At 40.5% G+C, this 16,032-nt stretch overlaps 1 protein-coding gene across 3 annotated transcripts in view; it reads left to right on the top strand.

The window, feature by feature from the left end:
• Window positions 1-14,802, top strand: part of LOC113646190 (protein kinase C-binding protein NELL1) — a 183,209-nt gene extending 168,407 nt beyond the window's left edge. For all 3 annotated transcript variants that reach the window (XM_047802902.1, XM_047802903.1, XM_027152256.2), the window contains 4 exons: window positions 5,667-5,860; window positions 6,038-6,214; window positions 11,315-11,539; window positions 12,002-14,802. In XM_047802902.1, coding sequence (XP_047658858.1) covers window positions 5,667-5,860; window positions 6,038-6,214; window positions 11,315-11,539; window positions 12,002-12,052 — 647 coding nt within the window. In that variant the 3' untranslated portion in view covers window positions 12,053-14,802. The remainder of the gene's footprint in view (window positions 1-5,666; window positions 5,861-6,037; window positions 6,215-11,314; window positions 11,540-12,001) is intronic.
• Window positions 14,803-16,032: the final 1,230 nt, after the last annotated feature.

The following is a 16,032-nucleotide window of genomic DNA, read 5'->3' as shown; positions in this document are numbered from 1 at the left end:
CTCTTTGCTATCACTCCATGAGCTACTGCATCTCTCTCTTATCTGTCCATCACATCAACCAGTGGATTTCTATCTACTTTCCTGTCTTTTCCCCTCTCTCCTCCCTCTCTTTCTTTATCTCTCTATCAGTCCATGACTTGATTACATAATCCTGCTGTCTCATTCTCTCACTCCCAACTCTTCATTCCTCTGTCTTTACTCCATCTTTCCTCTCATCATCCAGCTATTTTTTTCCACATTTCTCTAGCCATCTTCTTTCTTTCCCTTGCCCTACTCTCTTTTTTGTTCTCAGCATCTCTTTTTTTGTTTTCTCACTCTATTTCTTCATCGTTTTCTCGGTTGATGTGTCCTTAGATGTACAAAGAAACATTGTTACGTACAGAGGTGGGAAGTAACGGAGTAAAAATACTTCGTTACTGTACTTAAGTACATTTTTCTGGTATCAGTACTTTACTCCACTATTTATTTTTCGGACAACTTTTTACTTTTACTCATTAAGCTTTTACACAAATATCTGTACTTTTTACTTCTTACATTTTCAAAACGGACTCAAATCTGTACTTTAGTATTATTTCTTCTCATTGAGCGCTGTTTCCAGCCTATCATCCTATCATTGTGCGGCTTTTTCCCCATGTGACTGGTGTACTGTATTATTTACTGGCTATCAGACATAGACTAAGGATAGCGGAGCTAACAAAGAGCAGCACGCCTACAAAAGGAATGGCTAATGTTAATTCAGAGGGAGTCACCGATGTTAAAATAACTAACAACGAGGACATTCCTGAACACACATGGCCATATATGAGGGAGATGTTTGTAATAATCGGCGTCAAAAAGGATTCCTGGCGAATGCGTTGTGAATTGTGTCACCCAGGGGCGGTTCTAGCCCTTTTTAGGGTGGCTTCAGCCCCCTGTCTGTAATCTCAGCCACCCTAAAACTATAAGGATCATTTTTACTTTCATAAATAAACAATAAAAATGACGTTAAAATGCAGGACATGTCGTCGATGGGAAAGAAAATTATTTATCAGTTTGATCCAAAAGCGATTTTTTTTACTTTGGTTTTACACGCGTGTGTTGTAGTCTTTCAAAAGTGCGTCTTCAGCTGTCTGCTTTATTTGAACGGAGAAGCACAGGTACGCGCAGCGTGCACGCGCAGTCAGAGCTGGAGGCGTTTATCTACAACGTTAATCGTCGGAAAGACGCAAAGACGGCAACCAAAAGCAGTGAAATGTCACTATTCTTATTACCAGAGTTGTCATATAATATATAATATAGAACTCTTCTTGTTTTAAATTCGCACTGAGGGCTAAAACCCCCTAAAGATGAAACCCAGAACCGCCCCTGGTGTCAACCCAAAAAACACGAAGTGCTTAATTTAATTAACATTAATTTTGTCATTTGTAAAACATCACAATAATTTTGAGTTGTTTTCAAGGACAGAGCTGGAATCTCCCTACAGTTTGGGATATGGCCTTGGTGATACACTTGGTATACATTATATTTCCAAAAGTATTGGGTCACCTGACCTTTCCTGCTATATGTGGTTGTTTTCTGATCTCATCCCTACTGAACACCTTTGGGATGAATGTGAACGCTGACTCCATCCTATCTCACCTACATCAGTGCCTGCCTTTCGTAACACTCTTGTGGCTGATGAACACAAATATCCATCAGCACACTCCAAAATTATATATTCAAATAAACACACACACACACACACACACACACACACACATATATATATATATATATATATATATATATATATATATATATATATATATATATATATATATAAACATGACGTCCAGTTACCAGCATGACACTAAACAGAGTAGTATTTTTACTTAAGTACATGTCAGAGCCCATATTTCTTTACTTTAACTTGAGTAAAAGAGTGTAGTTACTACTTCTACTTTTACTGGAGTCTTTTAAAAAATGAGTATCTCTACTTCTTCTTGAGTAAAGGATGTGTGTACTTTTGCCACCTCTGATTACGTACGGTACATCCAAAATCTCTTCTCCTTCACTATCACTCCATCGCTCCAACATTCTATTCACTCATCTCTCTATCCCAATGTTAACTTAGCTCTGTATTCATCATTACGTTTCTCCTTATTATTTCCTTTTTCACCGTCTCTCTTTCCGTCTCTTTATTGTTCTTTTTCTTATGGTTTGTCTCCTTTGTTTCTTCCCTCTTTCACATTTCTCTCCTCCTTTTTGTTTTCCTTGTGCTCTGACACGTTCACAGGAACGTTAGTTCTGCTTTTGCCTTCCGTAATTAGCATTTTTGTGCTTGGAGTACAGTCCAAAATATCCAGCCAGAGCGCTGCTGTGACCACAAACCGGCACTGATGAAGGAGAGGGGACGAATAAGAGATGCACCATGTGTGACTACACGACATGTTGGAACACACACACACACACACACACACACACACACACACACACACACACACACACATGTGTCTGCTCACAATGCTGCTATACTGGTGTTCACCTCCTGAACATTATGGCTTTATAAAATGGCAACAGGTCCAGGTACACTGTAGACGTGTCTAATAGGACGTCTGGTTTGTGGTGGTCTGGGAAACCCATCCTGGGTCACTGCAGCCAAAATCCTGGTGCACAACCGTCAGACTTTTCTAAGGAACAAACATCTCACAGAACACAGGTCTGATCTTCAGCAGCGATTAGGCAACTCCAGGATGCAGTGAAAGGAAACATTCGAACAAAAAAACAAAAGAAGAGCAAAACAGACGTTGACTGGAGGAGGATTCGGGTTTTTGGATCGCAGAGAAGACTTTTTCTGATCTGCAGAAGAAAGGAAAAGATGCTGGAGGAGAATTGACTCCATCTGTCACATATTGTGGAGGGGATGTGATGGTGTGATGGTGCTGGTGAAAGATTAATGGATATGTTGAACACTGAAGATCATCTCTCCATCATGCGACGTCATGCCATAGCGTGGAGATGGCGCTGGATTGGCGATAAGTTCATCCCACGACAGGACAATGACCCAAAGCTCTGCTCCAAATGATGACCTCATAAGGTTTAGGTGTGTGTGCGTGCTGCACATTTAACACAGGCAGCTGTAATTTTGTTTAAAAAGTAAAACCTTGATTTTAAATGCGATAATTGAATTATTGTTGGATATTGTTTTGTTTTTTATACAATCTGGGTTGGTACATGGATTTCTCTTAATCTTACATGACTCCTGAGACCCTCAGCTCCCCTCGCACTTTGCTGAAACCCCAAATTCACCGACTCACTGGCCACGGACATTAGATTCCCAGATTCCCAGATCCAGTCTCTCAGCTAGCATCCCTAATGTTAGTTCCTGAATAAACCATTTATTGAGGCTCATTTACATAAATGCAATTAAACTAAAACAGTAAAAAATTACTGCTGATTAATAAGTGGGACTTTGTCCTCACTACACAACACACACCAACACACACACAGACTTTTACATGGCGTAATTACACTCATGCTAACATGTCATACACACATCAACAGCCACACATTTTATTCATAAAACAGATGTTCTATAAATTATTAAGCATCTGTGTGTGTGTTTTTTTTTTTTATGAAGTCCTTCATTCTTGACTTAAGAAGACGATTTCTATTCAGTTAATTGTATTTGTATAGCAAATTAAATATTGTCTCATAGCAGCTTTACAGAAGTATAGAAACAGAAAGTAAAGTTTAAAATTAAGTTACTAATTATCTCTAACATCTAATGATCAGGCCTGAGGTGATGGTGGTGAGGAAAAACTCCCAGAGATAGAAACCTTGAGAGGAACCAGACTCAGGAGTGAACCTCATTCTCATTTGGGTGACACTGGACAGGAAATAATGTCAATATAAATAGTGTCCTTTCTACAACAGTTGAGTGGAATTAAGCAACCAGGAGCTCCTGAGGAACTGCCAGGTCATTGTCATTTTCGAGGTACACCACAAACCCAAATCTAATTCCTTCCCTGCCGAAGAAGATCCGACCACAAAGCTGGCTGACACAACGGTAGTTCAAAGACATCGTGAGCGACTTCAGGTGACCCCATCCACAGCAATCCCACCAGCCACTGGATGTCCATGCGGATCAATCCCCAGCAGAGTGCACACCAGGTGACGGGACTTCAACCAGGGCTTAGAACATCAGGATGGATGAAGTATGAAGAGATGAAGATGAAGAATCGATTCAGTGACTCTGTGTATGATTCAGGTTCTGTGCTTGATGTTCCTGCTGACCAGAAGCGATAGATAACACCTTTTGTTTCTTCGTTCCTGTCCTTTTTTCTCCTTGTTTCTCTTTAAATGCCTAAAAGCCTCCCTGTTTCTTGTTCTTTGTCTCAGCTCTCTAAACAGCTGAACTGTCTCCTCTGTATTTCTGTAATGCGTGAAAAAGTAGTTATGCATTTTGCAGCTTGTCAGACACAACGCATTATTTATTTATTACTCTTTGGGCTGTGCTGGGTGACAGATGCTTTAGCGCTCTTTGGAGTGATAAATACTAGAAGTGTGTTTTCTCTTCGAGGCACGATGCGCATTTCAGTACATGATCAATTTGCCATAGTCTTAAATAAAAAACAAAAGAGAGGTCTATATGAAGGTTAAACTCTGGACTTTAATCTCTGAGATGAAGGAGGGCTTTAACAAGGCCTGCGCTCGGATTGGTGCCTTGCAATCGTTTGTTGCGTGTCGCTGAGAACTGAAATGAATGGTCAGACTTTACTGTCACTCATCTGCCATTAAAATATCCATATAAACATTATGTGTTCAGTAAAAGTTTATAATTTATGACGTCCGTACGTTTCATCTTTTATATGTATTATCAAAAGTCATCATATTAGTTACACAATTTTCAGTTTACTAGCCAGTGTCGGGGAAAATAAGCACTGCACTGGAGAGAGAGAGAGAGAGAGAGAGAGTTAAATTAATAAAGTAAATTATGATCTAATACGTTTTGTATTCCTTCAGACACAAATAAATCTCAGGCTACATATCTGAGTAGAAGAAGTTATATATATATATATATTAGCAATAAATATACATATATATATATACATATATATGTATATATGTATATATATACATATATATGTATATATATATATATATATATATATATATATAAGCAATAAATAAATAAATAGATGAAAATGTAACTGCAATTTTAAAGAGATAAAAATCTGATGTCACAAGAAGTGGGCGTGTCATAACCACTCAACCAATCACTAATCCCTGTGCTATGTGATAGACAGGTTAAGATGACAGAATGGATCTGTTTGGTTTCTGAGCAGCACTGTGATCAGTTCAGTTAACGATCAGTTAATTATATGGTCTTTTTTGTTACAATAATATTTTTGCTCGCTTAATATGGTTTTTATTTTCATATGGGTTTTAATATGGGTTTTAATATGGGTTTTAATATGGGTTTTATTTTTGCTCATTTTAATATGGCTGAAATCTTCCTTTATTCATTTAAAATCTCTGTAAAATTTCAGATCTTCAAACATCAGGCAGAATGTTTTTCACATCTCTTCAGTGAATCTCACGATGCGGTTCAGTGTTCAGTTGTACATTAGTTAAGAACAGTATGTGTGTTAACTGTGTAAATGTAACCCGGTGATCATGTGTATGGATGTGGTTTTGTGTTGTAGATATTGACGAATGTACCATGCATACACACACATGTTGGAACGACTCGGTGTGTGTGAACCTGCCAGGAACCTTTGACTGTGTGTGTGTGAATGGCCCAGAATGCACCGGGGACTGCATACAAGGTGAAGAGCTAAAACACAACGGACAAGAGTGGAGCCTTGGTCACGATCACTGCACTGTGTGCACCTGTAAGGTAATCTCTCTCTCTCTCTCTCTCTCTTTCACACTCTTTCTTACACACACACACACACACACATTAAGAGTACAAGCACAGCCTCTGGAATGATTTCAGAGTAGACAAATTTAAATCCACAATAAGAAGGAGAATATCGTGTGTGCTGAATATTGTGATGTGTCATGTGTTTATCAGGACGGGAGAGTGTTCTGCAGACGGCGAGCGTGTGACTGCTCCGATCCTGACCTGGATCTGTCCTGTTGTCCGGAGTGTGACACGCGCCAGAGCAGTCAGTGTGTTCATCAGAACGGATACACACTTTACCACAGCGGAGAATCCTGGATCTATAACTGCCAAAAATGTCGATGCCTGGTACCTACACACACACACACACACACACATATATATATATCAGTTTTATGGCATGAAACATAGCAGAACAGATGCCTAGGTTAATATGAAGTTGTAGAATATGAGCTGTATTCTACAACTGATGTGTTCTGCACTGATCCCTGACTCTGACTCAAACCCACTGAACATCTTTGGGATGAACTGGAACTGGAGTCTCCTCAACATCCCAACATCAGTGTCTGAGCTCACTAACGCTCTTACAGCTGAATGATCACTAATCTCCACAGCCACAATTCAACATTTATTGGAAAACTTTCATGAAGAATAGAAGCTCATTATGACAGGAAAAAGAGGGGGAATAAATCTGGAATGGGATGTTCATTGTTTACATTTATGTTGGTTAAGTGTATACAGATTGTCAGATCAATAGATTGTGACAGTTCTATCTTTTTTTTAGATTCGGGGGTCTGGGGGTCCATGTAGTGTCTTTTTAGCCTTCTAGTAGTAACTGTACTTTCACAGTCATGAGTCTTGTACCGCTCTTTGGCAGATGGCTGTGTTTGGCAATGTTTAGTGGTGAAACTGTAAATGATACCCCATGGACAGAAGTCTGTTCTTATCAAGCCCCAGTTCTCTAGTTACAGAGGGGAGAACCATCTCGCCACAAGACCTGTGATTTCAGAACAGACACCAAGATCCCCTGGCGGTTTTGGTAAATCAAGTATCAGTGACTCGATCACACATTGTCCCAGCATTGGATAGAAATTGTCCTTGGCAATGCTGTTGAACCCTGCACGGCTCCTTTCGTCCCTGCTGCGGTGTTTAAAACCCAACTCCAGCAGAAACAGAGTGCCTTAAAGCATGTCTGTTTCTTTATTCTTTGCTCTCATTACAGATAAACAGAAGTGATGATTTAATGCTTTCTGGACCATATCCAGGTACCACTGGCAGTTGATTTGGCATTTGAGCCAGCCAAACTTTTTCCTAATCCTAACAGCATTGCTGCTTCAGCCATGGCTCCCAAAGTTCTTTCTGTAAGATCTCCATGCCTATTTGAGGCGCAGGCATTATTTCCTTAAGGGCCAGGAGCAAGTGTGGCATTGGCTCACCAAAGACCAGCGTATTGGATGCTTTGAATGCTGGCACTTCAGTTAAAGAAATCAACTTTTATTAACATGCCACAAAATGGATTAAGGACTTGTCCAGCCATACTGGTTGTGGAGTCCAACTTAATTTGCCAAGTCAGTTTAACACCAGTCTATAGGGCATTCAGTGCTGCTGCCTGTGCTTTTCACTCAATCTACAGATATTTTCAAAGTCCAGCTACCTTTTCCTTCCTGGCAGGCTCCCTAGTGTACCTCGACCCGCTGCCAAAGGAAGGTGATGAATAGGCAGTTGCACTTTCATAGCCTGCCACTTTGCATGCCGTGAATGGTGTTATTCTGTAATCAGGTCAGGTCCGTGTACGCAAGTGTGTCACAGATGTGTGTCACAGATGTTCAGGTCCCAAACAATTAGGTCACGTCCACTGTCCAGCAAGGCAGAAAAAACTTCCATCCTGCCCTGATATACAAGAAAAGGATGTGTGTTATTCTCTCACATTTCTTTGTGGCTTTAAGGCACGAATTTACTACTGAAATAACCTTCATGTCAGCTGACTTATGGGTCACACCAACCATCAGCTGAAAGGCAAAAGAAGACCAATGGCACTTCAAAGTATCTCACATAAAAAACTTAATGTGACCAAAATTGAACAGAACTGTTTAAATAACTGCTGTTTCATAAGTGGGGTGATAAATGTAAAGTAAATTAATTCATAAAGACACATAAATAAATAAATAACTCAAATTGCCATCTCATCTGGTCCTGAAAGCTGAGCTGACGGGGGCTGGCAGGGTTTGCCGGGGTGACATGGTGGGCTGCCAGATTTTGCAATTAATTCTGTTCTCTGCACAGTAGGATAAGGAAAAAACCGCTCTAATTGCTTCTACCTTTTTGAGAGCAGAACCATTATGAGTAAGTAGGTCAACTTCAGCTGTGATTTATCTTTTCATCGACAAGTGTTACACCGCTCAGGCTGCAAAAACACAACCATGGCACCCACACCATCCACAGCCAGAGTGTTTGCTCTCCTGTTCCACCCTCATGCTACATACTTGGAGAAAGACAGAAAAAAGCGAGAGAGAGAGAGAGAGAGAGAGAGAGAGAGAGAGAGAGAGAGAGAGAGAGACTTGTCTGTCTAGATTCCTCACTCTCGCATGTTACCACAGTGTAGCAGAAACAGAAACGCAGTCTCAGTCCGAGTTGTCCTAAAAAAGAAAAAACCCTGACTCCTTTTTACCCTGGAGGTTCAGAAATAACCAGTTCATGTATCTGCACATTCACTTTCGAAGACATTTCGCCTGCATCGACCTGGGGACTCTCAAAGGAGAAGCGCTGTCAGCTATTGGCTAACAGGAGACAGCAATGATGGTTGGAGGTTTTCTTTCTAGTACACAAGTCTCCAGCCTGCTGGCTAAACTCTGTATGCAACTTTAATTTAAAACAATTAGGGCTTGGTCTTGATCAACGAGGTCACTCACAGAACCTATGGTGTTTGACAAACGAGGAGAAGTGACAGAGTCTATCACTCACTTGGTCAAACAAAGGCATCATCAGAGCACAAGGCTCATGGGCTTAGCGCTGGTTTTAGACATAAGATTGGCAGTTAAAGGTCAGGGTCTCTTTTTTTAAGCTAGCCTGGATTGTACAAGACCGAGAGAGATGTGTAATTATGTCGGCTTTCCGTCAGACGGCAGCTCATGCTGGGAAGCTGGGAATCCACAGGGGATGTGGAGAGGAGACGACAAAGTGGTTCGGGGGTGATGCAATCTGTAGTAGCTGGGTCTGAAGCGAACATGGGGATGAATGCAAAATTGTTGCTGTTGATAAGCAGAACAACAATCCAGAAGTAAAACCAAGGGATCAGACATGAGCTTGACAATGAACATGGTGACAAAACAGCTGCTGGGATGATTTATTTTTTTCTCTCGAGTACAAATGTTTTCCAGGCCCTTTGGTGTAACCACATCAACATTTGGTAGGTATAAAATCTGAACCCTGTAGTCCAAGAGAGCGAATGTTGTTCTTAGAGTAAGAGAGATTTTTCCCTCATCTCCTGATAATCAGTGAATCTAGGGATTCAATCCTGCTCGGTTGTGAGCTTGTGTATGCAGAAGAGGGCCGATAACACTGCCCTGCTACCTGAGCATAATATTCAGCTTTATTTATTTTCTCTCAGAGAGAATACTGACAGAGAGAATTTCTGGATGGAAGGTTGTGTGCTGCAAGAGTTTGACATTAACATGTCCAATCAAACACAGCCCCCCACCCTTATGGGTACAGGTTAAGGGGAAAATGTCTGAAATTGAAGTACATTTCTTGTTTTAATTTTTTTTTAAACAAATATGAAAATAGAAGAAGAAGCTTTTATCTTGTCACATAAACAATACAGCACAGTGAAATTATTCCTTCACATATCCCAAATTCGGGGGTTGGGGACAGAGCACAGGGTCAGCCATTACACAGCACCACTGGAGCAGAGAGGGTTAGGGGCCTTGCTCTCAAGGGCTCAACAGGGATTGAACCCCAATCCTCTGATCAACAACGGTCACTTCAAGAGTCTTCAAGAGTCATGTGATGAGAGAAAATGGTCTAGGACAGTGGTCCCCAACCCCCGGGCCGCGGACCGGTACCGGTCCGTGGACCAAATGGTACCAGGCCGCCCAAGGAACATTAAATTATTTCCATTTTATTTACTGTGGTGTATTTCTCTCGTGTTTGTGCGACTTTCCATGGACGAGAGGTTAACTGAGAGACGTCACCTAAAGCCGCACCAATACTGCACATGCGCAAAATATCATGATATCGGCCCGGGTTTAGGTGACGTCTGGAGCTGAGTGGCTGCGGCGTTGTAGCTTTGGTGGAGAGAGAAGGTGTGTATCGCTCTTCTCTCTGTTCACCGGTACTTTGTCATGTTTAACAGTGCTTGGTGTACGTGTATATTGTGTTTGCTCAAATTTAACCCACAAATTAGCAAAAATGAGCACGAAACAGACGTCGTTAGAAAGTTAGAAACTCTGCCGGTGTTCTGGATTAAAGTCGTGTCGGAATACCCTGAGATTGCCACCATAGCACTTAAATCCCTATTGCCATTTCCGACATGCTATCTGTGTGAAGCGGGGTTTTCTGCAGTGACGGCAACCGAACCAAAACAACAGAATAAACTGGACACAAGAAATACACTTCGGGTGTCATTGTCTCATATTACCCCAGATGGAACCGTCTCGTTGCAAAGAAACAAGCTCAGGGTTCTCATTGATTTAGCATTGTAGTGAGTTATAAAGGCATGTTTAAATACAATTAAATTAAAACTATTAATTTTAATTTAATTGTATAGCCGCCAACCCCCATCCCCAGCGGGCCGCGGTAAAATGATCAAACATTGACCGGTCCGCTTCGAAAAAAAGGTTAGGGACCACTGGTCTAGGACACGACTCGATTCCCTCCATCCAAACGAAATAAATAAACACGATGTCGAGGATTTTAAAGTGAGAACAGGCAACACCACCATCACTGGGGGTCGACATTATTACTTTAAAATCCTCTTCTGTTATTATGATTATATTAAAGGAGCCGAATGATGGCTGCAGGGTCGAGTTTATATCATTTTAAGGTTACAATAAGCTCTACAGTAATCCAGTGAACAGTCTGTAGAAGGCCGGTAATCTTAAGATTGTGTGCTCCACTGCAGAAGAACTGATACCGTATTGTCACGTTCTTCCTCTTTCTGAAAAAAGACTTGGTGGGGTATTGTTTTTTCTCACGTGTCCTCATTTATTCTGCTGTTTATTACAAGAAAGATGACCATATTCATCACAGCAGAGTCATAACGGCTCATTTTAATTCTGTGCTTTATGAGGTGTTTTGTCGATCAGTGAGTGAACCCCATGAGCTCCATAACAAATGTTTGGAGAATAAATATGATTTTATTTTCTACAAAAATACAATTCCATGTCCATCAATCTGACTCTCTCTCTCTTGCTCTCTCTCTGTCTCTCTCTCGCTGTCTCTCACGTGTAGGAGGGAGATGTGGAGTGTTTATCTCTCTCCTGTCCCGTCCTGTTGTGTAATCACTCGACCGTGCTGGAGGGGGAGTGTTGTCCTCGCTGCATTTTTGACCCCTGTATTGACGACACCCAGACCTCTGACCCCACGCAGACGTGTCGCGACCCCACCGGCATTGCGCGTCTCAGCGGTGCCATGTGGAGCGATCCCAGTGCACCATGCACCACCTGCAAATGCAAGGTATACACACACACTTCCTGCTTTACTACTCCAACACAAAATTTTTCACTAAGTGGTACACGTAGCCTCGTGCACTTTACAACATGCTTGTTTAAAGCATGTAAAAATTCACTCAGAATTTTAATGACTTCACCTGTCAGTGGCTTTACAAGCTCTGTATGGCTGATCGCTCTAACAAACATGCAGGATTGTACGTCTCGTTCAGGAGTTACGCCATTTTTTTACAGTAGCTTAGCAGCTAGGCTAACTTTTTTTTTTAATAAGCCACAAAAAAGCAAATACTAGGTCAATAACTATCTAACACTAGTAACAATAGTTCTGGTCAGGATAGCTGGCTCAACATAGCCATGTGGAAAAAAATACTAGAATTTATCCCAAAATGTACATCACTGATGAATGATAAGCATTTTTATCTGCTGGTGGTGGTGGTGGTGAATAACGTCTTACTCTGGACTCCTGCAGAACGGGAGAATCTGCTGCTCCGTCGATTTGGACTGCGTCCAGGACGATTAACCGCCTCAGTTTTTCATCTTTTTTTTCCCCCTCCACTCCTTGTGAACCAGACGGAGTTTCAGAAGTCTGTTTTAAAGCTCCTTTGGCACTGACATTCACACGGTGGACGACATCCTGGGTTTACAGCTTCATCTCAGCAGCATTTTACACAAAAAGACAAGTGCAACTGCAATACTGTACACATCACTGTATTCCACTAGCACCGGAAGCCGCTCCTGAGTATGAAGTAAAGCACATCTAAATGGAAACGTATACTGACTCTAAAAAAAATGTAGAATAACTTTTCTTCTTTTTCTCTATCACTCTTTTCTCCCATTAGTGTTGCCGTAATTTAGCACTCTGTTGTTGTTTTTATTGTTTCCATAATCCCTCCGTGTGTGTGTGTGTGTGTGTGTGTGTGTGTGTGTGTGTGTGTGTGTTTCACAAAGATCTTATGTACAAAGGAAGGAGTTTCTATACATACAGTAAATATATAAAGGTATATATGCCTGCTTGTAATGTGTCACAACACTGTACAACCTTTGTTTCCTCTTGGGTGGCACTTGAAAACCAATATTCCCTCCTCTTCCTCATTCACAAAGCTCCGCCCACATTTCTGTTTTCCCCCACTGATTGAGATTCTGAAGCACACGTCATTGTTGCTGAATATAAACAAGACTCTGACTTAAAAAAATATATTAACCAAGGAGAGACACATCCTCTCCATCTGTGTGTTTGTATATATATATATATATATATATATATATATGTGTGTGTGTGTGTGTATGCGTGTGTGTATGTGTGTTTGAGAGAGCCCTTTGGACCTAAACAAGCACCGGGCTATGAGGCATTTATGAGATTTGTAAAGTAGCTTGTAGATGATCTTATCTGAAATTTAAAGAAAAATATTATATTTAAAGAAAACAACATTCCCTGTGAGAGACATACTGGATGAGTTCTGAAGAGAGGAGGCAGAGGGAGGGGGCGTATTGGGGGTGGGGTAATTGGTGTGCTGTTAAATTATTTCCTTTTGTATTCCTCTATTTGTTTTCTGAAATCCTTATACAAGTGCCCAGCTACAGTAGTTAGTGATTTAGGTCTGTAGGTGATGATTAGCTGCTACAGGAGCATGTTCTCAGTGTAATACAGCCTTCTTGGTGATTTTTACCCCTTGGTATAACATTAGCTAATATTCTACATTTAATTCCTATTTCATGGAGCCCTTAACTCCATATACTGTCACCCACATAGCATGTGACCTTAGCATAAGCTGTTTCAGTGATCTGGAAAGAACTGAAATTTGTTTGTAGGCATTTTTTAGCCTGTTTGAGTAGGCTAGCTAAACATATTTATTGCGCTAGCTAGCTAGCTAATGACAAAGTAAATATTAAAGCTACCTGATTAGTGTTACACCAAAGCTGAATATTAACTAGCCAGCTAGATTTTTAGCTAGTAATCAGTGCAGTAGTTCCATGCATTGTCAGATGTGTGGAGAATAAACAAAACTTAAAAGCTCAATATCGGAATGTTCTGCTAGTCAGAAAGTCACTGAGTCAGTAGTTTAAAGGCCTCTAGTAAGAAAAACAACCCATCATGGACTGCAAGGTGCTCATTAACCCTAACAGTTCCGAGAACCATGATATAATTTTCATGATCAGGACTGAGGAACGCTGTGACCCATTTTACCCTTCGAGATTTAGAAAGTTTCTACTATTTAGCTCATTCGTTCGCTAGCAGACGGCTACGACAGAACAGATGTTTTGACACCTGCCTTGCAACTTCCATGTGTAACCCAGTGTCTATGCACACAAAAGCTCTGTAAAACACATGATGAACAAAAAACAAAGTGCAGTGATTTATTTAATGTTACCCATTTAGCACAAAACTAGCCGACTAGCTACAAGCTAGCATATAGCCTTCATTATAATGAAAGCTAGCTAATTTATAGGAAGCAAACAGAAGCTAGCTAGCATAATTTAAATTTTTACCATTTTAAATAAAAAAAAAAATGTGTGTGTGTGTGTGTGTGTGTGTGTGTGTGTGTGTGTACAATGTTCTCAGAAGACAACTGTGTGTGTATTTATTTTTGGTCGTCTTTTGTGTAATATATTTGTCCTGTATGACTCTCTGTAGCATCCCTCAGGCTTAAGAAAAGATGCTCTATTAAATCAACTGGATTATTTTATGGTTCAGTTTGTTTATATGTGTGTCCTCTTTTGTAAATATAGTAGAACGCTGTGGACTCTGTAAAGTAAAGAATCGGCATGTGGCTGTGGTCCTTCACTCTACTGTGTTTATTCCTCCTCTAGGGTGTTTCATTTTACAGTTTTGACATACAGATCAGAGGAAATCTTTACCATTAACTGGCACCGGATAACAGTTAGCATCCTGTACATAACGCTGGGCTAATGTGTATAAACTGGTGTGTGTTTGCTGAGGTGAAATATGCAAAGATGAGAGCAGTGGAGCTTTTTATCAACACACTGTTTGAAATGTCACATGCAGCTTCGGCTCATGATCTCAGTGAGCCTCTAGCTGAGAAATGTAATGCAGCTCCATCAAGAGCGAAAGTGTGGAAGAATTATTTTTACTTCTGGTCATCAGCAGCCATTTGATAGCAATGCAATTACCTTCTGGGTAAGTTTGGCTGCTCAAATCTGCAGTGACGCCAACACATTTGACTCGAGATGATCGATGATGATGATGGAGTAAGATGGCAGTGAAGATTCACCCAAGCATTATTATTATTATTATTATTATTATTATTATTATTATTATTATTATTATTAAAAACAAAGCAGAGGAATATGTGAAAGCTGAATGAACAAACTCAAAAACTGACTATTAAATAAAAAGATCCTTCTTCATACTATGAATCTGGCTTGAATAATATTTTTGCAGTGTATTTAGTGTATATTTAAGTGTATTATATTGGAAGTCTGTTACCCAATGTTTTTAATTGTTGAGACAGAAGTGTAGAGAGTTACAGTGAGAAGATGAAACCCAGCTAAAAACTGAGGACTGTTTGGTGAATTAAGGCATCACACACAAAGGATTGTGTATGTGTGTGTCTTATGATGGGTTACATGGAGGTTAAAAGAGGGCATGCCATCTAAAGGTAGTGTAAATACCCCCCACCCCACCCCACCCCTCTGTTATTGGTTTATTTGGCTTTTCTCTTTTGTAGAATTCCATGTCTCTAAACACTGCTCACAACAAGATGAAGTGAAATAGTCGTATTTTCTATGATTATATCTATATCTCCAAGCTGTAATCACACACACACACTAGCTGAGTTCTGCAGGTATTGATAGTTTTGTAAACTGATGACTCCTCTATCTCTAAACATCAGACTCGTATGAAAAATAAAGCTGAAATCAAATACAACTTGACAAGCACTTCTGACTGTGTGAAACTGTGGTGTTAAACTAATCCCCCATCAAACTGAAAGGCACTGACAGCTTTCTAACTGCTATTAAAGACAGAGTGTTTGACTTCTGATCTATTCTGATCTGTTAGTGCAAAACTGTATTAAATATCTGTGCTAGTCAGAAACACACCGTGCTCAGAAGAAAAAAGCAGCACAATCAACAATCAGCACTGCGTTCAGATCCAACTACAGCGACTCTAACAGAGTGCACGGCAGTGTGATCTCACTTTAATCTCATTAACATTCTACTAATTTACCTCCTTCTACACAGACACTTACTGCAGCATAATAAACTAATACAATATCATTCTGGTGAAATTATATGCAGAAAATTGTACTTAAAAGTACAGGGTTTCTCTCCTCTCTAATGCTCCGCCCACTCTAGTCACACTTCACCTTTCTCTCCTCTTTAATACTCCGCCCACTCTCCTCACACTTCACCTTTCTCTCCTCTCCCATGCTCCGCCCACTCTCCTCACACTTTGCTTTTCTCTCCTCTCTCATGCTCCGCCCACTCTGCTCACACTTTATCCTTCTCTCATGCTCCGCCCACTCTCCTCACACTTTATCC

This window comes from Tachysurus fulvidraco, chromosome 2, assembly GCF_022655615.1.
Source record: "Tachysurus fulvidraco isolate hzauxx_2018 chromosome 2, HZAU_PFXX_2.0, whole genome shotgun sequence".
Lineage (NCBI taxonomy): Eukaryota > Metazoa > Chordata > Actinopteri > Siluriformes > Bagridae > Tachysurus > Tachysurus fulvidraco.
The sequence above is the reverse complement of the archived record's forward strand: the minus strand, read 5'-3'. Positions and strand labels throughout refer to the sequence as shown.